At 35.6% G+C, this 26,830-nt stretch overlaps 2 protein-coding genes across 2 annotated transcripts; one reads left to right on the top strand and one right to left on the bottom strand.

The window, feature by feature from the left end:
- Window positions 1–535: 535 nt before the first annotated feature.
- Window positions 536–17,967, bottom strand: LOC136986836 (mitochondrial 2-oxoglutarate/malate carrier protein). Its single transcript, XM_067284458.1, has 10 exons — window positions 17,787–17,967; window positions 13,360–13,421; window positions 10,962–11,052; window positions 7,520–7,600; window positions 7,323–7,445; window positions 7,157–7,247; window positions 6,989–7,079; window positions 2,336–2,435; window positions 2,090–2,141; window positions 536–1,271 (listed from the first exon to the last, which is right to left on the bottom strand). Exons 1-10 carry the CDS (start codon window positions 17,852–17,854, stop codon window positions 1,092–1,094), a joined length of 939 nt encoding a protein of 312 aa, XP_067140559.1. The 5' UTR covers window positions 17,855–17,967; the 3' UTR covers window positions 536–1,091.
- LOC136986835 (glyceraldehyde-3-phosphate dehydrogenase 2-like) lies at window positions 17,952–26,524 on the top strand. The gene is given in 11 exon segments (XM_067284457.1): window positions 17,952–18,084; window positions 22,616–22,660; window positions 22,734–22,780; window positions 22,783–22,829; window positions 23,077–23,183; window positions 23,255–23,345; window positions 23,715–23,912; window positions 24,804–24,860; window positions 25,619–25,713; window positions 25,796–26,059; window positions 26,155–26,524. Coding segments are annotated over 10 exon segments (1,011 nt in total). The 5' UTR covers window positions 17,952–18,084; window positions 22,616–22,625; the 3' UTR covers window positions 26,225–26,524.
- The last annotated feature ends 306 nt before the right edge of the window (window positions 26,525–26,830 follow it).

Below are 26,830 nucleotides of genomic sequence, written 5' to 3' on the forward strand. Positions count from 1 at the left end.
TGCAAAAAACTTGTTCTAATTCATGATAAACTAACAGACTCAACTTATTTTTTCAACAGAAACTTAGCAAATACTTTAATTTTAGGTAAACTTATCTGAGTAATTAGACAAAAAAATACTTAAGATAAATTTTATTATATGTGTTTAGATTGATAGCTGTATAATTATTATATTTTAGATCAGCGTCTATTCTGCTCTAAGCTATGGCTCTTGACATGAAGAACAGTGGCCAGCTACTTATCTAAAGATGGGAATTAAATAGAACAGAGACTAGATCTGAGTTTTTGTAATTAACCTAATTGGTTAAAATCACAAGGATTATATATGAATGAAAACTCCACGTACAAGAACGCAGATGCCATTAACATCACGTTAGGAGCACGTGTGGAAACATACTGATTTAACATGGTAACTAGTGTTTCTCGACAGAGGCAATATCACCGCCATGTGGGCATTTTTCCACATTAGGGGGAGATTAGTAACAATTTATATTTTGGGGGGGCAAAAAAAATTTTCTGGGCGATATAGTAAAACATTATATTAGGAATATTTAGATATTTTATTTGTTATATCGTACAATAATTAAACAAATAACATTACACTAGTCACTAGGCTAGTCATTGCAGTACAAATTTGGCGTTAGCCTCGGCCCTCGGCGTCAGAATTTTGAAGCGAAGGGGGCAATACTACGTAACGGTTTTATTGAAAGGGGTGACGATTCATTAGAGGTTGAGAAACACTGGTCTACAGTATTAAACTCATGTTTCTTTTCCCAAAATTAATCAAAAAAAATAGGGATGTTTAAGGAGGAGACTGTGTATATTAAATTTATTTATGCATTTAAAATAAATTTTGAACTGTTTCTTAAATTTATTCATTATATATATAATCTACAAAAAATATTGTGTTTTTGTTTTTAACAAAATTCTAAATATATATTTGGCAACCATTCACAACAAACAAAAAAAATTGAGTAACTATATAACTGCACATTTTGTCAATTGCTACACCAGTTAACGACTAATATAACAATAATCTCAAAATCTGTGCTAACTCAACTGGCAGACTTATACCAATAAAACTGTTGCGTATTATAGACCGCCTCCGGTTTTTGATGTATCTCCTAAGACGTAAAATCTGTACATTTGATTCATCTGTTCGAGGAATATAAACGTGAGTACCGTGTGAGGTCCGAGCCTGGCGTAGTAAGGTGTGAAACCTTTCCATAGACTAAAAAATCCCTCTGAACGTATGACTTTTGTTAATACATCCTGTAAAAGAGAAGTGTGTTAATTTATTATGATAAATATTTCAAAATTCATTTTTGTAATTCATTCAACAAAAAGTAAGATTTAAATTTTTATCATATACGGTGGACCCCCCGATATAATGCGCACGTCAGGTAGAAAACAACACCCGTGTTATAAGGTGAACCGCAGTACACCGAGTGGTGCGGTGTAACGCGGTTCACCTCTTTACTTTAGCAATGATGTCAAGCTTTTCTTTTACTCATCATGCATACAATAATTAAACACTATTTGAAATACATGCAGATACTCAATACATACACAATTACTCAATACGCAGTAACGATAAAATGCGCTACTCACTAACGCCGCACGGACCCGTATAAACGTGTTTGAGCTTATCGTGTCGCAAACATCGCCCGCACTATAATAAAGGTCCACTGTAATTTAATCCATGCTACATCATTTATTTATTATCTTAATTCAATTTCTTGAGCCTTTGCTCCGGTAATATGACTGTGCTTGATATTTTGTTAAAAATAAACAACTTAATCAGTTCAGTAAAAAATTTCACATTAGAATATGTTTCTTAAGCAACAAATTGGTTAAAATCATGCTATACAAAATGATCAAACAGAAGTAGAATTCACGAGAAGCACGCAATGAGTTTGCGATGCCAAGAACCAGCTGCATTCGTTGCATCGCTGGCTCGTATGTCGCCAAGTCTGATTCGCCAAACTCCTTATAATAATCCTAACGAGTTATACTTTTGTTTGATTATATATTACTCAATTAGTGTACAATATTAATAAACAGAAATAGTTTGAGGCATTTACACTTACTATGGCACCCCTATATTCAGGTTTTCCATCAATAGTCTTCATGTTTTGTATGCTGGAAAATACAAACATATATTTTAAAATAACAAAATATGACAACTCGTAATTAACACTTTAAATTTATATAAGGAAGTTACTTAATTTTTTCATATATTAAATTTAATTTTGAATAAAAAACTAAAATTATGATCAGCTTATTATAGTTTAATCCAGTGTTAAAGTGGAAAATAAATAAACGGAATTTCTAACCGAGTCTTAGCGATATCTACGGGCATCGAAGCTGCTGTCGTGATGAGACCGCTGATCATACTTGCAGCAAAATGACACATTATATTATCTTGAAAATAACCTATAATAAAATATAATTGACAATTCATAAATTTAGAAATGAAATATATGATATTTCAATTTTAAAAAGTGAGATAAATGGTAAAAAATCAGGTAGTTTAGGTTTTTTGTCACATCTATTACAATAGGACCTTACTAATCCAAACCTGGTAGTCTAAAATTCTGGTTAATCTTAATGGTCAGAAAAATCTGGATCTATCTCTCCTCTCCCCTCTGAACAAAATCTGTGGCTGTTGCACTTACCTTGCACTTTGCAGAATATGAGATATGTCTAAACCCTTTAAATTAAAAAATTTATTATGAGAATAGAAAACAAAGGCTATTCTCCTCTATCCTCTTTTCTATATGGTCATACATACAGAAAGAAATACTTGAAAACCCTCCATATATGAACTAAATTTGTCAGTTCTCAAAAAACTGACTGGTATCAAGTCATTCTGATGTAATACACTGTCATTCGGCTATAGTATATTGAAAAGTCCCAATTAACTGACCAAAACGAACTGTTGCATTACCAGTGTTCTCCTGTATCTGGGGATACATTCTACCAGCTGATGAAGTGATTTTCACTCGCATCAACTAGGGCAAGCAAAGTAACTATCCTTTTTATTTGCATTCTGAGTCCATTCACTCAGAACTTGGATCAACGTCGATAAATTATGTCTCGAATGAGATCGCTAAGTACCGAGAATAGGTGCTTCCTAGTCGACCTGATGGCTCTATTGAGGCATAAAAGCCTTACTTTCTTGACGAGCGGTTCACTGCCCGGTGGAAGGCGTATCCGATAAAAAGACATGGGCATTATTCCATTTTTTCTGCAATCCATAAGGAATTGAAGTTTAGCTCTAGCCCTAGTGAGGGCCGTTAGCTTCTTCTGGTATATATTAGCCGGCATAGCTAATGTTTAAAGTACTGTTCTGCTCTTTACTGACACCGGGTATTATAACTATAACTTCAAAACGAACCTGTTACCGGTGTAAATCTTGTGAAAATCGTCTTATGAGCTTCTCACTAACGTTTTCGAACTTAAAACAGTTCTTCTTCAGGTGAAGATGGAAGAATTTGAAAGATAGAATAGAATGTTTCAAATCGAACCGCTTCGTCTAATTCCGTCATGGCTGACATGCGCTGTAGTGTCCGGGTGTTGGTTATCGTCTATGCGTGTCTAAAAGGATTTGCCAGGCCGATGAAATGTCGATCTCTTCTTTTTGGTTGATGCAGATATTATTACAGCTCGTTTTATATATAGCGACCGCTTCTAACCATTTTATATGTTCCGGGTGGGGCGTCGTTACAATGATTTTAGCCTTATCTAGTTCTGCGTTGATATCTTGATCGGATGCGTATATACTTAGCGCCGTGTTGAGTTTCCGGTGTTGTAGGTCAGCTTGGTGTTCTTTTAATCTGGTCTTTAACGAGCGCTTAGTGGAACCGATGTAAACGAGCTCCCTTTGCCATCTGTTGTCCCTTAGGGGGATAGAGTACACTCCGTACATTCTGTTGGGATCCGGAGGGTCTTTGCAATTTTTTAGGATTTCGGCTATTGTGGGGCCTCTTCGATATGCTATCTGCATCTGCTGTTTTTTGGCTATTTCTCCATATACTTTATAAACGTATGGGTTGTATGTGATAGGAAGCCTTGCTAAATCTTTTTTGTTAGCGCTACCGTTTGCTTGTCCAGCGGATGCGTTTCCTTGGTGATGTTGCCTGGTTATACGCTGTATTAGGGAAGGGTATCCGTGGTCCGTTGCGACCTTTTTAAGATATGCCAGTTCTTTGTCTAGCGCTTTCTTAGTGGAGGAGTAAGAGGTTGCTCTTCTTACTAAGGTTTTGAAAGCGGCCGCTTTATACGAGAACGGGTCGCAGGATCCCTTCAGGTATGTATATTGGTGTTGCCGTCGGTTTTCTGTAGACGGACGTTTGGATCGTAGACACTTCTATCCTGATGGCGATGTCTAGAAAATGGGCCTCCGTGCTGCTTATCTGCTCCACATCTATGACCAAGCCATACGGGTTGTTGTTGACAGTTTGTACAAAGACCGCTACATCAGGCTCCGTTTTCCATAAAATGAGTACGTCGTCAACGTATCTCTTATAGAGTAAAATATCCGGAAGATATCGTGGGATGACTTTACTTTCCATCTGCCTTACCACCATCTCACATAGGTCGCCTGATACCGAGCTACCCATGGGGACGCCTTTTGTCTGTTTATAAATCGTACTTTCGAAAACGAAGATCGAGTTGTAACAGACCAGATGGGCCATTTCCAATATAAGTTGGTGGAATGCTTGATCCTGAACGTATGTCATTAAGAAATCTCTGAGGGAGCAAAAAACTGCCGGGAGCTTCACCGATGGGTATAGTGATTTAAAATCAAGGACTGTGATAAGTTTCGGACACTCAGGTAGATTTTTCAGTAGGCCTATGAGGTTTTCTGGGTTTACAGGACTTAATAGTAGACTCACCGGACACACCTAAGCTCTTTGCGTACGCTAAAACTCATAAAGAGGGCCAGCAACTTCATCCAATAGTAGACAAAGCAAGAGCACCTACAAGAAAACTAGAGAAGGCTACCCACCAACTCCTTTCGCCAAACTTGGAAGATTACCCTTACACCATTGCAAACCCAGAAAACCTCATAGGCCTACTGAAAAATCTACCTGAGTGTCCGAAACTTATCACAGTCCTTGATTTTAAATCACTATACCCATCGGTGAAGCTCCCGGCAGTTTTTTGCTCCCTCAGAGATTTCTTAATGACATACGTTCAGGATCAAGCATTCCACCAACTTATATTGGAAATGGCCCATCTGGTCTGTTACAACTCGATCTTCGTTTTCGAAAGTACGATTTATAAACAGACAAAAGGCGTCCCCATGGGTAGCTCGGTATCAGGCGACCTATGTGAGATGGTGGTAAGGCAGATGGAAAGTAAAGTCATCCCACGATATCTTCCGGATATTTTACTCTATAAGAGATACGTTGACGACGTACTCATTTTATGGAAAACGGAGCCTGATGTAGCGGCCTTTGTACAAACTGTCAACAACAACCCGTATGGCTTGGTCATAGATGTGGAGCAGATAAGCAGCACGGAGGCCCATTTTCTAGACATCGCCATCAGGATAGAAGTGTCTACGATCCAAACGTCCGTCTACAGAAAACCGACGGCAACACCAATATACATACCTAAGGGATCCTGCGACCCGTTCTCGTATAAAGCGGCCGCTTTCAAAACCTTAGTAAGAAGAGCAACCTCTTACTCCTCCACTAAGAAAGCGCTAGACAAAGAACTGGCATATCTTAAAAAGGTCGCAACGGACCACGGATACCCTTCCCTAATACAGCGTATAACCAGGCAACATCACCAAGGAAACGCATCCGCTGGACAAGCAAACGGTAGCGCTAACAAAAAAGATTTAGCAAGGCTTCCTATCACATACAACCCATACGTTTATAAAGTATATGGAGAAATAGCCAAAAAACAGCAGATGCAGATAGCATATCGAAGAGGCCCCACAATAGCCGAAATCCTAAAAAATTGCAAAGACCCTCCGGATCCCAACAGAATGTACGGAGTGTACTCTATCCCCCTAAGGGACAACAGATGGCAAAGGGAGCTCGTTTACATCGGTTCCACTAAGCGCTCGTTAAAGACCAGATTAAAAGAACACCAAGCCTGACCTACAACACCGGAAACTCAACACGGCGCTAAGTATATACGCATCCGATCAAGATATCAACGCAGAACTAGATAAGGCTAAAATCATTGTAACGACGCCCCACCCGGAACATATAAAATGGTTAGAAGCGGTCGCTATATATAAAACGAGCTGTAATAATATCTGCATCAACCAAAAAGAAGAGATCGACATTTCATCGGCCTGGCAAATCCTTTTAGACATGCATAGACGATAACCAACACCCGGACACTACAGCGCATGTCAGCCATGACGGAATTAGACGAAGCGGTTCGATTTGAAACATTCTATTCTATCTTTCAAATTCTTCCATCTTCACCTGAAGAAGAACTGTTTTAAGTTCGAAAACGTTAGTGAGAAGCTCATAAGACGATTTTCACAAGATTTACACCGGTAACAGGTTCGTTTTGAAGTTATAGTTATAATACCCGGTGTCAGTAAAGAGCAGAACAGTACTTTAAACATTAGCTATGCCGGCTAATATATACCAGAAGAAGCTAACGGCCCTCACTAGGGCTAGAGCTAAACTTCAATTCCTTATGGATTGCAGAAAAAATGGAATAATGCCCATGTCTTTTTATCGGATACGCCTTCCACCGGGCAGTGAACCGCTCGTCAAGAAAGTAAGGCTTTTATGCCTCAATAGAGCCATCAGGTCAACTAGGAAGCACCTATTCTCGGTACTTAGCGATCTCATTCGGGCCGAAGATTCGTTGTTCAATGTAGGTTCGTTGTTCAAACTCTCATAGTAGTATAGCAGTGAAATGTGTAAAATCTGATTGTTTTATAATTCTTCAAATATTTATAAATATATTTTTGTAATAGTAGCATATATCCAGATAAAAACACGTACCTGAAGACATTAAAATCTGTTTTGCTTGAGAATATGAAGCTAATTGTGCAGCATTGACTACCATGGCTCTTCCAATTGTTGGAACACAACCCTAAATTAGCAAATAAAATTAATATAAGTAAAAGTTTAACATTTAAAAAATTCTTTTAAGAAATTTGACGAATTTACCCTCCATAGAGTTAATACTCCCTCTTCCTTTGTAATTCTGAATAAAGCATCAAAGACATTTTTGTAACCTCGTCTCTCTGCTGGTGGCAATCTAAATGGTAGAATTTGATTTTTCATAGAATTTTTTGCCGATCTCTCGAGAAAGTTACAGGTTTTTTAATCGTACCTGCCATCTGATGTCATTCGAATAAGAGATACTTCGGCCGGAGTACCGAAAAATGCTCCTACTGCACCGGCAGCCATTCCTATACCTGCTTTTGCAAAAAAGTTTGGTGGTTTGCCATCTGAACTGAATTACAAAATATTTACACTTTTTAGTAAAACAAAATACCTAATTAAAAATATCCTCGTGTTAGGATTTACCTGATTTTTTCAAATAGTGTTGTGTAAACGCCCATACGTACAGTTGTATAAGACGCCTGTCTCAAAAGACCTGCAGAAAGTCTAATTTAAAAAAAAAATACGGTTATTGAATACAAGTATTGAACGAGATTTTTATCAGATATTTACATTACTTATGCTTTGAAATTATTTTAAATGATGTATATGTTAAAGAGACTCTTCATATACATGGTGTTCACAAAGTCCATGAAACATTACAAAAGATTGTATTTTTCACAAGGAGACATAGTTGAGTGTTCAAATGCTCACAAAATTATGTTTTTACATCTTACAAATGTTCAATAAGTCCATCTTTGGTTACATGGCACACATCTAACCTATAGTCCATTTCACTCTATATCCAATCCACCATAACAAGGATGACTGTGGCAACGGTAGCTGTGATGCAATAGACAGTACCTCAGCACATTTCCACGGTGATGTTCATGCATATCTGAACAAGGAATTATTGGATTGGCTGTGTCTTGGCACGAGACCAACAATCACACGCTGGCCACCCAGATCATCATGCTTGACCCCAAGCAACTTCTTGTGGGGTTATATGAAGGAAAGAGTGTACATACTGCCCCTACTACAGGAACTCCAGAATCTGTGATACCACATCATAACTGCCACAGTTACAGTATATGTTAGGTCAGGTATGATTGAAATGGACTACAGGATGGAAATTAAAGCCAAACAATTGCTGGATTATATATAGCAGAGTCTATAAGGATGGATATGGAATACTGTAATGTGGCAGAGGAGATGATAAATGGTGGCAAAGCTTCTAGCTGTCGGCTTTTTATATAGACAGTCATATCATGATCTGTCCACACCACTGTTTTTGTATGCATTTGTTCACTTTTTCCATAATTCTGGTCAATTTTTGTTGTGGCCAGGGTGGTAGAGGATGAGTCCTGACTTTTCAGACCATTTCTCGTGATGAAAAATTCCAACGATTCAATCCAGACCCAAATTTAAGTCACTACAACAACAGACCTTAACCTTCTCAGTCATCATATCAGCATTTCTACAGGGTGTATCAGAATGACGTTTTAAAAATTTGGGGGATTGTAGAGGATGAAATTTTGAATGTTTCGATATAAGGAACCCATGGCCGGAAATGTGATATAAAGTTTCTACAGCACTTTGCACTTTGCAGTCAGTATACTGAATGAAACAGTAGAATACAGTATTTATGACAAGTTTTATTGACAAAACAGTAGAGTACAATCAAACTGTACATCAAATCAGTGACTGCACTACTTTAGAATAAATGTTCAATGTGATGACCACCAACTTCGTTACATCGTGTGCAATGACAAACCATGTTTTGTTCGACTCTCCGTAAGATGCCACGCTCCACTCTGATGGTATTAAATGCTGTAAAGATGCGCTCCGTAAGCTCATAAACTGTTCCTACAGATGTTGCGTACACAAGGGACTTTACATAACCCCAGAGGAAGAAGTCAAGAATAATAACATGACGGAATGGACGAAAGGGTAGCTACCAAAGTAAAGGGCAGTCAAGCACTTCCTACCGCTGTAGAAACTTTATATCGCATTTCCGGCTATGGGTTTCTTATATCAAAACCTTCGAAATTTCATCCTCTACAATCCCCCAAATTTTTAAAATGTCATTCTGATACACCCTGTATACTCTTATGATGCCAGATTACCAAAGTGGCTACAACACTTCAGAAAACATAACAGTTACTACTTTATATAATTATCAGCATAGTCAGAAATAACAAAATAGTATATAGTGTATTTTAAGTAGTACGTCCTATGCTATCTTCTTTCTCATTCACTAATCAAGTATCTCCACATGTTAAAAACATCCTTATCCTGCCTTTCTGTCTTTACACAACCCCCACTTTGTTTTCTGTATATGCAGTATATCTCTCTCTACCTCTGCTTCTACTGTGTTTATAATCCCTTTAGGCAATAAGCCAGCAAGACAGAGAGAAGTTTTCTAGTAAGTACAAATAACTAAAATATATTTATATAAAAAAAAATGGCAGGTGACAGTTACACAACAGAAAAACATTCAAATATGAGCAAAATTTTATTACACGTATTAAAAATGCTACGTGAGAAAAACACAATAAAACTTCTCTAACTCAAACATTTCTATAACTCGAAGAAAACAAAGCACTTGATAGGTCTCAATGGAACAGCATATGGATTTAACGTCTCCAAATTGAATTTCTTAACTCAAATTTCCTCCAAGTTGAAGTTTTTCGTGGTCCCCAATACCAACTTATGTTAATTTCAACTTCCCCAACTTGAATTTTAGTATTTTTTTTAATCCAAATTGATCCTAATTTTCATCAAATTAATCAGATTTTCGTGAAATTTTCAGACGGTTAGTTGTATCTATTCTCCAACACCAATTTTCAGACAATATGCCAGTCCAAAGCGAGAGGTCCTCTTGCCTTATCTCGACAAGACGTACCTGCAAAACTATTTGATTCCATTAGTTACATTCAACATTTTTCTGAAAGGCGTTACATGGGCTGTTTAAAACAAACAAATACTATCAAAGATTCTTTATATAATGCAAGAGAGATAAAAATACAAATCTATTCGGAATTGGTATTTTTTACTCTATTGTTCTCTAACTTGAAACGTCTGTAAATCGAAGTTTTTTCCCGTCCATTGGAGCTTCGAGTTAGAGAAGTTTCACCGTACATGAAAACTAAGGTATATATCGTAACGAGTATCGCTCGGTAGATTTTGTGTTTGGATTTCTAGAAACTGACAAAGCATAGTTTGCTGACAAAAGTCAGATTTAATGACACCGAGTGGGTTAATAAAGAAATATTCTATATATTTCATTTACTTAAAAAAACGACAAAAGAGGTCCTAAGGGAGAAAAGGGCCCTCTCTACCTCAAACCCTCTCGACAGCTCTGACTCTACATAAAATGAAATCCTACTGTATCTTATTTATGACATGAAGTTGAATTTACAAGCTTTATAAATAATTACCTAAAAATATTTAAAGAATAAAAAAAAAACCTAAAATAAAAGAAAGTTAAAACTACTTTCTTGGAATTGAAAAATCTTTAATACTGGTAAATTAGTGCTTTCGAGTGAAAATGCTAGAATAAAAGAGTTTTATTAGCGAGGTTGAGGCCGAAGTTTTAAACGCGAAAACGTGTACGTCGGACGTTCGGCGCCGCTTTCCCGTAAGCCTAGAAGTTTGACAATGGCATTTGGAATGTCGAGCGTGATTCCACCGACTTTCCAAACGCCATTGTTAAACTTCTAGGCTTACGGGAAAGCGGCACCGAACGTCCGACGTACACGTTTTCGCGTTTAAAACTTCGGCCTCAACCTCGCTATTCTTAATTTACTTATAACTTGAAGATTTAATGTATTTTTTATAAATTCAATTAATAAAAATAATTTCTTACCCAGCATACATCCCAAATAAGCCTTCAGATTTAATAATCGAACGTATGGCATGCAAGCTAGTTTTGTGTTCTCTCGCTTTACCTCCTTCACCTAAAAAGCAAAACATTAATACTCATTTTTTTCTAGTTCTTTAAACTGTTCCAAAAGTTTTACTAAGCTTTAAGCATTCATTTTATTTCATGCCTAACAATTTTACATCATTTATTACTATGAACAACATTGAAAAATATACCTTTTTACTATTACCTTCTTTTTAAGTATTGTAATTTGTCATGAATAACCGATAAGTTACTTGCATTTTGAAAGAGGAGTGCGGGTTATGCACTCACTCCAATTATATGTTGGTTTTAAATTACAATTTCAACCTTGCCCAATAGCTTTTCCTTTAACTAAATTTACTAAGAGCATCTTTAAAACTGGAAAAAGTATTTTAAGGGGTCATGTCTGTACTGGGAAAAAGAAATTTAAAGATTTTGTGACGGGGTGGGGACTGTTAATAAAATGATGATGTCCTAAAAATTCTCAAAAATTTTCCTTGTCCAGCATCATTTTGTGGAAGTGTTTTAATCGACGATCACACGGCAAAGTTCTTGCATATTTAAATAGTCGCACTTTAGTTGAATTGCTGTACTAAATATGCTCTAGAAGCTTTAGTAGAGCTTTTAATGTGAAAAGATAATGGCAACAATTTACTTTTAAAGATAAAGATACCACTGAAAAGTATACACATATGTAATATATTAACTTTACTCTAGGAGTTAGTACAATGTCACTAGACTCTTCTTCTGTAGTAAATCAGCAAATTTCATTATTTTTTCCACTGGCCTATTTTTAAAATTATTTTCTTCTTGGCAGGAAATATGAATAAATTAATGCACTGTAGATCTGTTTTACAAACAAAAAGCTGGATGTAGTTCAAAGATAAACACACCGACACCAAAAAAACCAACCACATAAATACTGTGACGATTGCTCGTCATGTTTTTCTTTATCTCGGACACAATGCTCTTTGTTTGATGCGTTCCCGAATGTTCCATTGCTTGTTAAACCTGGCAGGGGGACAGGAGAGAGTATAAAAGGCAGAAAGGCCAACGGAAGAGGGCTTTTTTCTTTCCATCAAGGGACCGAGCTGGAAGAACGATGAGGTCAACGAAAAGGGAAAGTTATCGGCGATCGAGATCGAGAGTGAACGAGCAGTAGGAACAAAACTTCTAGAAAGACTTGTTCATGTAATTAATTGTATATGGTAGATATATTATTTGTATGTAACTTATGCATATCGGTAGAAAATAACCGTTGCGAAAATCGAGACTTTCTTGTAGTACTCATCGAATTAATGTTAACTCAACTTTGGGTTGAGAGAATAAATCTTACAATACTTTAATACACAAACAGATGATGATGAAGAACCCAATAATGACCATTTAAGACAGGTAAAAACATTTGTTTGTATATTAAAGTGCTTATGTTGCTGAATTTTTGGTGTTTGTGTGTTTCTCTTTGATCTGTTTTACAGAAATGCTTGATTTTAATATCAAGGGTGGCAGATCAAGTATGACATCAGCATGGATGGTGTCTAAAAGTTGGTGACAAAACGTGACACAGAGGGTAGAGTAGTCAAAAACGACTTAAAATTGGTGGCATCGTATTTGAATAACCCCAAGCACTGCACAGTTAGCTACCAACATGATTTTTTCAAAAACAATAAAAAAACACATAAATCAACTATTATAAATCAATCCAAGTTTTAGAAACAGAATTTAGATCTTATTTATTTATTATCTATTTAATCCAAGTTTTAATTCATATCACTAGATACTTCTCTTTCAATCTGTATATTGAAAACTGCTAAATTTTTACTAATTCCATGCTGTTACGATGGTGTTTAATAACATCTTTAAATTATCAAAATTTAGAAATAAAGTATGCTCTGAGATTAACAAGCCCACCAGTGGCCGAGAGCGGTTCTGTCGCTAAACACTGGGAGTTCGATCGCGGGTTCGCGCCGTGCTTGGATGGGCTGAAGTTTTCCAGGTTTTCTCCACGTTTGTAACACCCGAATAGGGGCCAGTTTCCCTTACAAGACTTCCCGGAAGGCATTTCCCCTCGCGTAACATTGCACACCAGAGAAGGCAATGGGGAACCACTCTGGTTGTAACTTTCCCCAGGATACACCTTGGTGCCTTACTAACCACTTATTAACCTGCGCCAGGTTCTCGCAGACGTCAGGATTTCTGATATGGCACGCAGAGAGAGAGATTAACAATTTCTGTATTCTAACTTCCTAGGGAGCATTTTGACTGGCAGGAAATAAAGATTGATGAATTATATAAAATGAAATGTATTATTTTAACTAAACGATTTACCACTAATATAAAACTATTTACTATGACTTACCACTAAGTTGCATTCTATTTTTTATGAGATCTAGAGGCTGTACAAATATAGTAGCACCCATGCTATTGAAAAAAGAAAAAAATGTTTTAATTTTATTTTTCTATAAACTATTGAATTTTAACTTTTTAAACAAAACATATAAATACAGGTATACCTCATCTTACGTCGGTAATTGGTTCCAGGAGAGGCGACGTAAGTCGAATTTACTTGTGCAGTTATGACGTAAGTAGTAGTTTCGACTTACGTCGTAACTAAATGCCAATAATAGAGGAAATGCCAATAATGAGCACTTAAAGACTGCTAAATAAGATAACAACACTGAAACACAGATGTTTTCATGTTTCGTTCTCTAGGATTTATGATGATTAGGCCTATATTAACATTTACTGTAAATATACATATTTTAATATGATTTTATGTGCTTTTAACGCTTTTCTAGTCATATTACGACTTCAATATTTGTGGCGGATGGATGTAAAGTCGACTAAAATGACTTAAACTTGATTTTTATTTTTCCATATACTTTTTTGACAAATGACGTATAATCGGGAACGACATAACTCGAGGTATACCTGTACATAAATACATAATATAAATTTCTGTTTAAATAAATTATATCAAGAAAGGTGTGGAGCATGTGGATAATTTCTAATTAGCATACATAATGACTTATAACCACTTTATTCATACAAATAAGTCCATACCTGATAGTTATATATTAAAGTCAAACAATTGCTGAATTATATCAGGCTATATTACTACTGTTATCATTAATTAAATGGGTTTGAGTCCCTCTTTGCGCCGATTCTTTTCTTCCAGAACATTCATGTAAATTAATTATTAAATAAATATTATAATTATTAATTTAGCAAGAGTGCCTCTAAAAACAAACTCTAAAGAATGCCAAATAACTTAGCATTTAATGAATAATAGTAATAGTAACATAACCCAATATAATTTGGCAATTGTTTCACTTTATTTGTGGTGTTTGAAAAGGTATTGAAGGTTATACGGAAATCAAACAAATGTATAACAAAAATTAATAATTTACTTTCATAAATGCTGAAAGTATCCTCCTTCATTCTCAAGACATAATCTAACTTGTTTATATATTTGCAAACACCTACAAGATTCTGAATGATGATGGACTGTGCATGGATTGTGGTTGTTTCTTTCAGCTTATCAAATGTTTTTAAATTATTTTTGTACATCCACACATTAATCCTTTTGTTTCTCTTTAAAAAAAAAAAATCAGGTGATCAGTGATCTTAGTCACTGAAAAATAATACAATTAACAAAGACCCTTGGCATAGTTTCCTGAAGATTCAAATAGTGTGTGCTGTAGCATCACCTTATTGATAATAGGCATTATGAATTTCTCTTTCATTTAGTTGGCCTGTAAATGAATAGAGAATATCTACGCAATATCTCCAAGTTGATGATACAGTTAAAGAGTATTGGTCTCATAATCTGTTTTCTAGATATTGCTATTCAAACTCCAACTATTTTCCAACTATTCAGTGGTTGTTCTTGAAGAGCACGAGATTCTCAGTGCTCCATACCATGAATTTTGTAAATTTAGATATTCTGATAGATAATAACCATGCCTTGTTGGTAAAAAAGCAGTCATCCAGCACTTTGATCCTGTGCTCTTCTACAAAGTTCAGGAACCATTGACTGTGTCACCTTCTTTTAGCAGGATCAGTTGTTTGCAATTCCACTAAAAGAACGGGAAAGGAAAGAACCATAATGTGTTTTTGACTGCTTTGTGGATATTTCCTAAGTTGATCTGTTTCCTGTGCCATTCTTCATACTGACTTTGACGAGCTTTTCAATAATTTATTCACAATAGTATCCAGTTTTTGTTGTCAGCATACTAGGCCTATCATTTCTTAGGACTTCTGACATTGAGTGGATGCTCTGAAATTTGCTCAGCATATTCTGTACAGTCACAATGTGAAAGTATAGTATTTGGAAACCTTTCTTGGAATTTTTATTTCATGCAAACATGCAAACAACATATTAAACTGTTTATACATGGCTACAGAATAGTGAAGCAGACACAACACTGCCTGATGTACCAGCATCACCTAAAACCAATCAACAAGCTGAAAGGAGAAACCACAACCTATAACACCCACTGCAAAAAGACTTTTTGAATGTATGGTATAATCATATTAAGAAATTTGCTGCTTTTACTGTTACCCAGCAGTTTTTAAATTACCAAACTCTATAAACACTTCAAAATCAAAAGATGTTTGCAATAGATAGATCTTGAGTTGAAAAATACTTAGGTTTTGTATGTACAACTGTTATTTTAACTCATCATTTTTAATGGTTTAACTCATCAGTTTTAATGGTTAATATTACACAAATAATCTAAAAATTAATGAATAGTTTTGTTTTTTTGTTATTCAAATTATATCCAGATTAAATGCAGTATATAATAGGTGGTTAGTGTCCATCATATACTGCGTAACAACTTTGCCTTTTATACTAGTTAACTATGTAGTTAATTAGCATAAAAGGCATCTAAAAAGTCAGTAGAATCGTGCTTGACGTTCCAAACACCATTGTCAAACTTCTAGGCTTACGGGAAAGCGGTGCCGAACTTCCAACGTACACGTGCATTTAAAACTTCGGCTTCAACCTCACTATTAACTCGAAAGCACAAAACAAAATACTTTTAATTTGATTCTATATTCAATTTTATACCAAACAAAATCAGAGGACTCTTTGAATAATAAAAGAGAAAGTACTCATTAATTTTTTAGCTTTTCATCAATTTATTTATTACTGCGATTGCCATAAATCTCATAAGCAAATTCTGGATGCAAGCTTATGACATCCGATATAAAAAGAATAATGCTAACCCTATGAGAACCGAGAGAAGGAGGGGACAGACAAAGAGATGTTTATAGAGCACATCGTAAATCTGTCATTCTGAGACAAGGTTTGATTCTGTCACATTACTAAGTACAAGTGAACGAACGTTCAAATAAAAACGTCGGTCGGAAAATGTTGGAGCAAAAGAGCAAACGGAGAGTTAATGTCACGATCCTTGTGAAAGTAAAGAAAACTGTAACAGTGATTAAGGTTTATGGCGAAGAGTTCATGTCTCATACACGCATATTTGAATGGCACAACTGATTTTTGGAAAATAGAGAAAGCATAGACGTTATATGTTTTGTTTTTAAATCCAGGGTATTGAAATGGCAGAGTGGGTTCCAAACAACCAGCTGGTAAATATGCAGTATTACCTCAAAGTCTCGATAAAATTGTGAAAACGTGCGAGAAGGAAATAACAAGAATCTGTCGGATTTTGCACCAAGACAATGCACCAGACCACAATACTTTGCGAAGCACTTTTTGGCTAATCGCATTGTCATTCTGCTCGAGTACCCACCCATTTGCCAGAAACCTGCCTCCCTGCAACTTCTATCTCTTTCCAAAGATCAATTCTGCGCTCAAAGGATAAATTTTGGTCAGTGGAAGATGCGAAAACAAAAACAAAGGAGATCCTCAACAGCTTTCAGAAAAATGATCTGTGGAATTGCTTTGAATGCTAGCAGCTTCCTATTCAGCTGCCAGCATTGAAGGAGATGATAGTTGATTTTCTCAATACGTTAAATGTACCAAACTAAAACCGGTTTCTTTCGGGTAAAAGGTAAGCAAATACTACTTTCGACATAGTAACTGCGAAATAAAGGCGTATCCAGTTATACACGATTAAAATACGTTTCGTTGCTTCGTATTCCCTCTATAAACAGACTACACGGTATCTAATTATACATCTAGCATACTATCGACGAAAATTTCGGAATTTCGGGCGCGGAGACCCAAAAGAAATTGCAGACCGTCCGACCTAATCCCGGGGACGGCCTAGCCAATTTTATATTCGAGCACCGCGAAGAGAATTAAAACAATACTTCGAGAACGCTTAACCGTTCTTTCGTCGGCTCTATAACGTCGACGTAAAAACGGAGCAAATCGCTTAAGTTTCGCAACGTAACCTACTTTTCTCCATTTTAAAACTTAAATACATAAATTTTACATAATTTTTACGAAGATTAAACGAGTAATGCATAAACAACAAAGGGTTTTTAAGCCAAAAAAAGTAGTAATTTAATCATATTTTTAAGCTCTCTACCACTCAATTTTAAACTTTAAAAGAATTATGCAAGTAGGAAATAATAACCTAAACACAAATAAAAAAAAAAAGACTTAAAAATAGGCCCAAAATTACGTTTTTTAAAGCATTTATTCTTCAGAAATTAAGTCGAAAATTTAATCTTATCGCAATGATATTGCAATAAGATAAAATTTAACTCAACAGGTCGATTTAAGGATTTAAATCCTTCGTTACAGACAAACCAGAAACGAACGTAATTCATTTTAAAGTAGGGAAAACGATATATTTTTCCTACCCGGCGAGTCCTCCAAATAGGAAACGTATGGACTTGGGCATCGGAGGAGGTTTCGGTGTGGAAGCCATCCTACTTTTTGCAACGTTCGGTGATGTAAGTAAGGGGGGAAAAGGAAGCAAAGTAGGTGAATTGAGGGGTGGGCACGGGGGTGACAACCGTGGCAACACCGGTTCGAGAGTAACACGTTTGGGTATATATAACGAGTCGGAAAGGAGACGTTGTCCGTTCTGACCTTGGCCAAGGGCGTTTAGAAGTTGTCTGACGAATTTATTCCCGTTCTTTGAGATTATCTAAACTCGTAAGTACTCTAAACCACGTCTAAAACCTTGGTTTAACGTATTTTCTAGCGTCTACACCCGAGAATTTTACTCTAACACCCGTTTTTATCCACCCGTACGCAGCCCCATTGTGTAATTGATTAATTATAAATTAATCGATTTCGGATTTTTAAATTTTTTCCATTATTACGTTTTTTTTCACACGTGTAATTGAACAAATAAATTACTCGATTACACGCGGAAAAAAGAACAATTAAAAAAAAAAAAAAAAAAAGTAATGGCCTTCGTGGTGCAGAAACAGAGGTTTTAAAGGTACAAAATTCTTCTTATTATATTTTTTTAATGTAAAATTGAGGAAATTTTGAATATGGTGGGATTCTTATTACCTGCCTTAATGTAATTGTAGATTTAGCTTTAATATTAGCACCAAAATTGCTAATTTTGGTGCATTTTTTTTAAATTTTGGAATGTTTCCATAATTGTTATTCGGATTTAGATCTAGAATAAAGATTTGGTAAATTATAACAACGTAAGTAAGGTCTCCGGCTTGAGTAAAAAGGTGGTCTGACCGGGTTGATGTAACAGTTGCTCTTTCGGGTGCAATTCTAAAGTGGTTTCCTGGACTGCACCCTTTTACGAGGGAGCAGGAATTCTGCAAACTTTGTTTCAATCGAAATTTTGGTAAAAAATGGAGGAATATCTTTGTTACTGCCAGCGATAAGTAGCAATTTCTTCTGTATTTGAAAGAGAATCTTGTAACTTCATTTTTCTGGATACTGAACTAAAGGTCTTTGTGTTCTGAACTAGTTTTAAATGTTTTTTTCTGTTAGGGGGCTTGTTTTCGAGTAAAAAGAAAAAAAAAATGCTGCTTTAGACGTTTGCTAAGCTTAAAATTAGGCTTGTCTTAAATTACGGGTTCTGCTTAAATTCTAGATAATCTTCTTGTACTTGTCTGTATCTGATAATTTAATATATAATAATAATAAATGGCTTCTTATTCTAGAAAGCCAGTTATAACTTTTTATTTAAAAAGGCACGTTCGGGAGAATTCTCTTTAAAAAGAGGATTCTCGTGAATATCCTCTCTCCTTTTTTTGCGAGAGAAGAACCCCGAATATTCCTTTCTTGCAATATTGCTTTAAATTTGGTATGTAATGGCTCCAAATATTAAGGAAGTGTATACGTACGTATATCCTTCTACCGAAAACAAATTACTCGGATTTTGATTTATCGGCCGTCGCCGAGAGTGATCTCGGTTTTGTATAAAACGGCCCTGTTAAGTCTTAATGTGATGTTTAATTGTACTAATCTGCTATACAAAAAACTTTTTTAGCAGCATACACAGTTATAATATGATTGATTGTTCTCTACCGGTACACTTAGGACAAGCCCAAACTTTAGATCTAAAGTCTGTTGCATAAGTATCATTAACACTTAATTTTCTGTTTTAATAGTCCAGAATTGAATATAAAATGACAAATAATTCACTGGAAATACAATTTAGTAATTCTTGGTGTTGTGTAATAGCATTTTTGAGTAATGTAAAGTGAAGAAATGCTCTAAACGACCATATTTAATTCGGGCGAAGTTGTTCGTTATAAGAAAATCGAGTTCACTCACTCTCCTTTCGATTCTAATAATAGATAACCGTCGGACGAGACGACAGGTCTGTTTGCTCTGTTCCAAGGGAAAGGTCACATTGAGTTGACGTTATAATAAAATGCTAATTAGATAAAAGCTTGAGCATTTGTGACTCGTTACAGAAGTATTCAGAAAGTTCTTTAAAATAAGTAATTTAAATATTAAAAACAGTCTTATATACAAAAAGATATAAAAGAGTACTTCAGCCTGATTTAACACTGCTGTTTTAACTCATTTATATTCTTTCTGTATTGAAATTTGTAATGGATGAAGTCTTAAATCATGCATTTAGTCATCTAGAATGACTAGTGAGTTTTTATATTTGGTTTAGAAAAATTACAGAAAATTGATCAGGCCAGTTTTAAAGTTCTATAGTCATTATCGGTGATTCAGAATGGAGAAAATATATTTAAAAATGGAACACCTCCATTAAGTTCTTTCCTCCCAGTTTGATAATTAGTGAAAGTGTACTAAAATAAACAGCAAACATAGTTAGACCATCTTTTATCAGAATCTGCAAATCTTATCTAGAGTATTTAAAAAATCAATATATAAATGTTATCTTTTCTAATACATTTAACTTCCACTTCGATTGCCTTCTCGTAAATCGTGTTTTTTGCCCCATTCTACGTAGAGCTTCGACATAAAATACTACAAAACGTTTAGTCTTTGGAGACGAGAAAACGATTGCTACCGAATTAACGCGGAACTGTGCATCGACGTTAACTTCGAAACACTAACGGGGCTCGATTCTTTTAGGGTATTGGCCGATTTTTACAATTAGTCGGTTCAAATCTTGTCTAAGAATAGGACAATTGTGATTTTTTTAAAATGGTTTTCAAACTCATCAAAAATTAAACTTGGTTTACATATTTGGCTATATATAATTGGCTTTAACTTAGAGGTGGGAATTGATTTGATCAGGCTGCATAAATTGTTTAAAATGTGATCATTAGCAAGGTTAAGGCCGAAGTTTTAAACGTGTACGTCGGACGTTTGGCGCCGCTTTCCCGTAAGCCTAGAAGTTTGGCAATGCCCTTTGGGATGTCGAGCGTATTCCACCGACTTAACAAGTGCCATTGCCGAACTTCTAGGTTTTACGGGAAAGCGATGCCGAATGTCCGACGTACACATTTAAAACTTCGGCCTCAACCTCGCTATTATCAAAATGAGTATATTTAGTCCTGACAGATCTATTTAATAACAGGTGTCGTACGATGCATAAAATTTCGATTGAGCTGCTAAGTAGTATAATCGAGAAAACTAAACATTTTGTCATTTCAATGTATGGTAAGCAGTATAATAACTTGCACACTTCTTACTTGTAATTATCAAAAGAGTAAAATTTCTCCATCTGTAAAATGGAGAAATTTTATCGCAATTATACATAAAAATAGAATTATTGTATTAAAACTGTTGCGCGTAACAATTGATGTAATAATTTCAAAAAGTTTTCCTAAGTAAATCCACGATTAAGCAATAGTTTTTTAGCATTCGGCCCATCCTAAGAATTGCTAAAATGACCAATAAAATTAACTGTAACTTCTGTACGTGAACTTCTGCCATCCTTTTGACGTAAGGTCGTATAAAGGTCGTGTGAAGGTTACTTAGAGGTTAGGCTTAAATTTTCATTGCTTGGCTTCCTGGTTTTTTAGATTTGACTTATGGATCAATAATAATGACACGTGCCATCTGCATTGCACTAAAATAGCATATATGTATTGCATCATTTTATAATAGCTAATGTATATGTCGTTATTTTGACCTGTTTAAATTTTGCATGCATTTAACAGTAAGTTTTTTTCAATTATTTCTTCTTGCTTGAAGCTTGTGTTAAGCCTAACTACTGGATTATATCTGGCTACTTTTCTGCAATTATATTTAATTTCTAAATAATTTGTCGTAGAAATAGTCTGGTAGGCCTAATTGTTTGTCTATTACAAATTTATCGGGTTTAGAAATGTATTTGTTTTATAATTTTAGCAAATTTGAACTTTTTAAATGACATTTGAAACTCGTCTGATAAGTTTGAGTTGTTGCAAAAATGATATTTGAAAATTTAGTATTTTTCCTTTTGTTTAAATTTTGTAAACTTTATATTAAAATATTTTTTGATAGTACAGACATGTTTTAGCCTTTCCAATTGCTGGCCCACCAGTTGCCAAGCGGTCTGTTCCCCAAACACTGGGAGTTTGGTTGCGAGTTTGCGCCTTGCTCGGACAGGCCAGCCACGTGGAGTTTTCCGGGTTTTCTCCATGTCTGTAACGCCCGAATGGGGACCAGTTTCCCTTAAAAAGACCTTCTGGAAGGCATCCCCCCCCAGGCAGATTGCCCAAAGTGTTGCGTTGCCGTAGCTAAACAAACAATGCAATTGTACGGTTTGTTTAACATGTGGTATACCCAGGAGTCTTCACTCTTCGTTACAATTTTTGTTCTGTATCTGTGTAATGCCTCTACAGAAATTGGGCCAGGGATGTCTTGAAAATACTTAATATGATTAGTATTCTATTGAGTTGAACATGTTAATAGTTGAATCAGGCCTATAGCTAGAACTTCATTTTGGAGTTCCTTCCTCAAAGTTTATTTGGCTGGCATCTTATGCTTCTATCTTTCCATCTTTGCTATTATTGGTAGGCTACTACTGAAATTTGGAAGGGACTTTAGCCCCACAAGCTCATTCCTTGCCTATGTGCCAAAGTTGGATGACTGAATTCAAATGTTTTCTTAATTCCATAATAAATGGATGGTTTGATAATGACTATCCTATTTCTTGCTTGTATTGATCGCTTAAAACAAACCATTTGTCATCTCTTGTAACAAATTTAATGATGTTAATTTATTACATCTTTTAATTTGTAACTGTTTAGTGTCTATATAACGATAATGATAAATCAACTTAAATTTTTTTTAGATTATTCAAGATGTCTGACGGTGGTCCAAAATTAGGAATTAATGGGTAGGTACCATTTTATCATCACCTGCAAACTTTAATATTTAGTAACTTCTAATGTTTTTCCCAAACAATCCAGATTTGGCCGAATTGGGCGTTTGGTGTTGCGTGCAGCATTAGATAAGAACGCGAGGTCCTCGCAGTCAACGATCCTTTCTTAGATGTTAATTACATGGTAAAAAAATTTTTTTTTTTAATTGGCATTTTAGGCTTAAATTTCTATGCTTAAAAAGTATTTTAAATATGTATATATATTTTTTTAAATTAAGTTTTTGAACTATATAAACTATTTTATTTCTAGTCTCCCCACTTTTTTAAGATTTTAATTCAAGTTTTTCTGCTTTTGAATTTTTAAAACTTAAAATTTTACAGTGATCCGTAAGAAGCAATATTTATAAATGTAATTCTGTTGAAATCTGTAGGTTTACATGTTTAAGTACGACTCCACGCACGGTAGGTACAAAGGAAAGGTGGAAGCCGAGGGAGGTCTTCTCGTAATTGACGGAAAGAAGATTCACGTCTTTCAAGAGTAAGTTTAATCTATCTTTTTTTTTTAAGTTAGTATTGTCTATTGAATCTCAAAATTTTCTTTTTGAACAGACGCGATCCTGCTCAAATTCCTTGGGGCAAGATTGGAGTAGACTACGTAGTTGAGTCGACCGGTGTCTTTACCACAATTGAAAAAGCAAAGGTAAAATTTCATCCGATTTCTATCTTTTGTGTTTTTTAGAAAAATTCAGTGTGGGCTTTCTTGATTGTGAGAAACTGTCGGGAGAAAGTTAATGCACCTGTAATACGGACGCGACTATTCTTGCGCGAAGACACTTGGTAAAATGGCGCATAATTTAATATCTTATACAACTATAGAGAGAGTGAGCAATAAATACGGAATTAACTCCTAAGTTAAGAGATGAGCGGATGTGGTTTCGTCGTGTTTATTATTGTATTTTAATCTCGAATATTCAGCGTTTTTTTTTTTTTTTTAAAAAATTACCGAATATTTCGCCGAGTTTGTTAATGTAAGTTGTCAACAATATAACTTTTATTCTTACGATTTTAGGCCCACGTAACTGGGGGAGCAAAGAAAGTAATCATCTCCGCACCTTCAGCAGATGCTCCCATGTTCGTCATGGGCGTAAACCACGACAAGTACGAAACCAGTATGGAAATTGTAAGCAATGCTTCTTGCACCACTAACTGCCTGGCTCCTCTTGCAAAAGTCATCAATGATAAATTTGGAATTGTTGAAGGTTTAATGGTAAGTACGTTTTCTGTAAAACACTTTTTTTAACCCCATTCATTATGACCTATATTAAAGATCATAGTCTGAAACATTGTTAATTCAGACTGATTTTTAGAGATTTTAGCTTTGGATAAGTCATTAATCATCTATCTAATGGAATTTTTGTTTTGTTTATATATAAAATTTCTCTTATTGAAAACTAATATCCATCTTCAGAGCAGTTTCCAGTTCATCTGCAAGAATCTTTCTAAACCAATTATTAATAAATTGGTTAGTCATAGCTGGAGTTTGTTGCAATAGATTGCAAAATACTTTTGTGCAGAAGACAGAATAGCTAATAGTGGGGTTGAGGCCGAAGTTTTAAACGTGTACGTCGGACGTTCGGCACCGCTTTCCCGTAAGCCTAGAAGTTTGACAATGGCGTTTGGAATGTTGAGCACGATTCCACCGACTTTCCAAACGCCATTGTCGAACTTCTAGGCTTACGGGAAAGCGGCGCCGAACGTCCGACGTACACGTGTTTTGTGTTTTAAAACTTCAACCTCAACCTTGCTTATAATTACACTACTTCATACTGATTTTTTTTGTTTCGACAACGCCCAAAAATTTTTAAAGGTTACTACTATACTTCACTTAACCCAATTTTTGCATCCTTTTATCTTTTGTGGTTCGATCAGTAAATATTCCAGAAATGTTTGTTCGAGGAATAAAGCAGTAATTGGAAGGACAGTCTGACTGGCATACTTGTTTAAATTTTTTTTGCATACTTGTTTAAATGACTGGCTAAACCATACATTTAAACCCCAACATATATCTTTTTAGAAGTAAAACCCTGCCTTTGTCAACACTAACCTGTAATTATTTAAAATTTTAATAGTTTTTACATTTTAAAATTCTTTTTTCCAGACAACTGTTCACGCCGTTACTGCCACTCAGAAGACCGTCGACGGACCAAGTGGAAAGGTAACTTCTTAAATCTGATTTTTGATTTTAAACTAAACTTTAAACTGGGTTGCTTCATTGATTTTTGTAGTTTCGTAAATGTCATTTAAAGACGTCCTTAAAAGGTGCCGTACGGTGGAACCCCGTTTTATCTGGCTCGGACTGGACCGGGCCCAATCCAGATGACTGAAAATCTGGAAAAGTCATTGACGTAACAGCTTAAATAAAAATATAATGCACAATAGATGCACACTACAGGCTATATACTTCTGTTATGTCTTTTACATGAACAGTATAAATCTACATACAGTAATTAGGTGTAGTGCTTCGTAGGAAAACCCAAAGGACTAATTTGAACTGAAGTAATTGTGATGTACTATGTTTTTGTTACCAGATTACCAGATCCTTTGTTATAAAGTTGCATGTGTTCAAAATTTGGCATTGAGTCAAAGGACACAGTATTCTTACAGCTGCAACATATGTAGTACATTCTTGCCCGAGTAAATTAGTAGTGTTGGTGTTTTGTTTTTGATATATAGGATTAACGTATGGAAAACCCTATCTCCGGAATAAGAAAGATAAACGGAATCTGGCTAAACGGGGTTCAGTCGTATTTGACTTTCCTAGCTTATAACATTATGCAGTGGTCGCAAGTTATCGCACCATGAAATAACTTTACAGAAACAAGACAACTTCCTTTTTTTATATATAAATTAATAGTGGATACTTCTCTGAAGTCAATAGTTAATTTGAAACTACAAAACTGAACTCTTTTCCAGAACTGGCGTGATGGACGTGGTGCCGGTCAAAACATTATTCCGGCATCCACAGGTGCTGCAAAAGCAGTAGGAAAAGTTATTCCAGAATTGAATGGGTATGCTCTTATTTTGCGTGCGTCTTCTTAAAACCTGTCCCGTTCTCTTCGTAACTAACACCATTTTTCTTTTTTCTCGTAGAAAATTGACCGGCATGGCTTTCCGTGTTCCCACTCCCGACGTTTCCGTAGTGGATCTCACCTGCAGACTGTCCAAAGATGCAACTTACGACGAAATCAAAGCAGCAGTAAAAGCTGCCGCCGCAAGCGATAACTGGAAGGGAATCTTGGGTTACACAGAAGACCAAGTCGTATCCTCCGACTTCATCGGAGACACCCACAGCAGCATTTTCGATGCAAGCGCTGGCATTTCATTGACCAAAAATTTCGTGAAATTGATTTCCTGGTACGTTCGCTTTTATATTTTTCTTCGGCATTTTTAGGAAGAGTCCTACTAAATGCAATTTGTAACCTTTTTTTTTTTTCCCCCTCCTTTTCCAGGTACGACAACGAATATGGTTACAGCAACCGTGTAGTCGACTTAGCCAAGTACATGTTCAAACAAGGCTAAACTTCTATGCCTTTTAGGGCTAAACTTGGCGCACGAACTGTGCGTAATTAGCTTTAAAGATTAATCTGGATAGTTTGTTTATTCTGCCTAAAGTCTGTGATGTTATGTCATGTTCCTAATTCCTATATCTTTCCTGTGATTTTTATTTAAACAAAAAAAAATCTCACCAGAACAGTATCAACTTTTGGCTTTAGTCTAGACTGACTTCACATTTGTAATTCAAATCTGTACAGTCGTTCCTATTCACAAGTGATATTAAAACCACATTAATTTCGAAAATAAAAATGTTATTACAAAGTTTTTCTTGTTAATGATTTAAAATAACACTCCACCTTGATAAACCCGAGAACTAAAATACTTTGCTTGTGCCAGAGCAGGACTGGATTGAAGCAGAATGGTATTAAAATACTATTTTTTTCCTACTTCAAATTTAATCGAGCTGTGCCGTATTGTCCCGTATAGTGGGAGGGTTTAGATAAGCCGTTTACCTCAAACCGTGTACTTTGAGGCAAGCAGTGTCGGTACTTCGGCTTAATCTGAATCTAGATGTGTCCTTTTGTTGCAAGATAGGCTTTGGGTCTGTCTGGAAATGCTTGTCGGAAGCGA

This window comes from Centruroides vittatus, unplaced genomic scaffold, assembly GCF_030686945.1.
Source record: "Centruroides vittatus isolate TY-2023 unplaced genomic scaffold, ASM3068694v2 scaffold_1209, whole genome shotgun sequence".
Taxonomy (NCBI): domain Eukaryota; kingdom Metazoa; phylum Arthropoda; class Arachnida; order Scorpiones; family Buthidae; genus Centruroides; species Centruroides vittatus.

Excerpts from the sequence above, each read along its gene's own strand:
- LOC136986836 (XM_067284458.1), bottom strand. The coding sequence starts at position 17,854 with ATGGCTTCCACACCGAAACCTCCTCCGATGCCCAAGTCCATACGTTTC. Across the intron at positions 11,053-13,359 it reads AAATAGAATGCAACTTAGTG|GTGAAGGAGGTAAAGCGAGA; the intron begins GTAAGTCATAGT and ends TTTGCTTTTTAG. Across the intron at positions 2,142-2,335 it reads GTAGATATCGCTAAGACTCG|CATACAAAACATGAAGACTA; the intron begins GTTAGAAATTCC and ends TGTATTTTCCAG.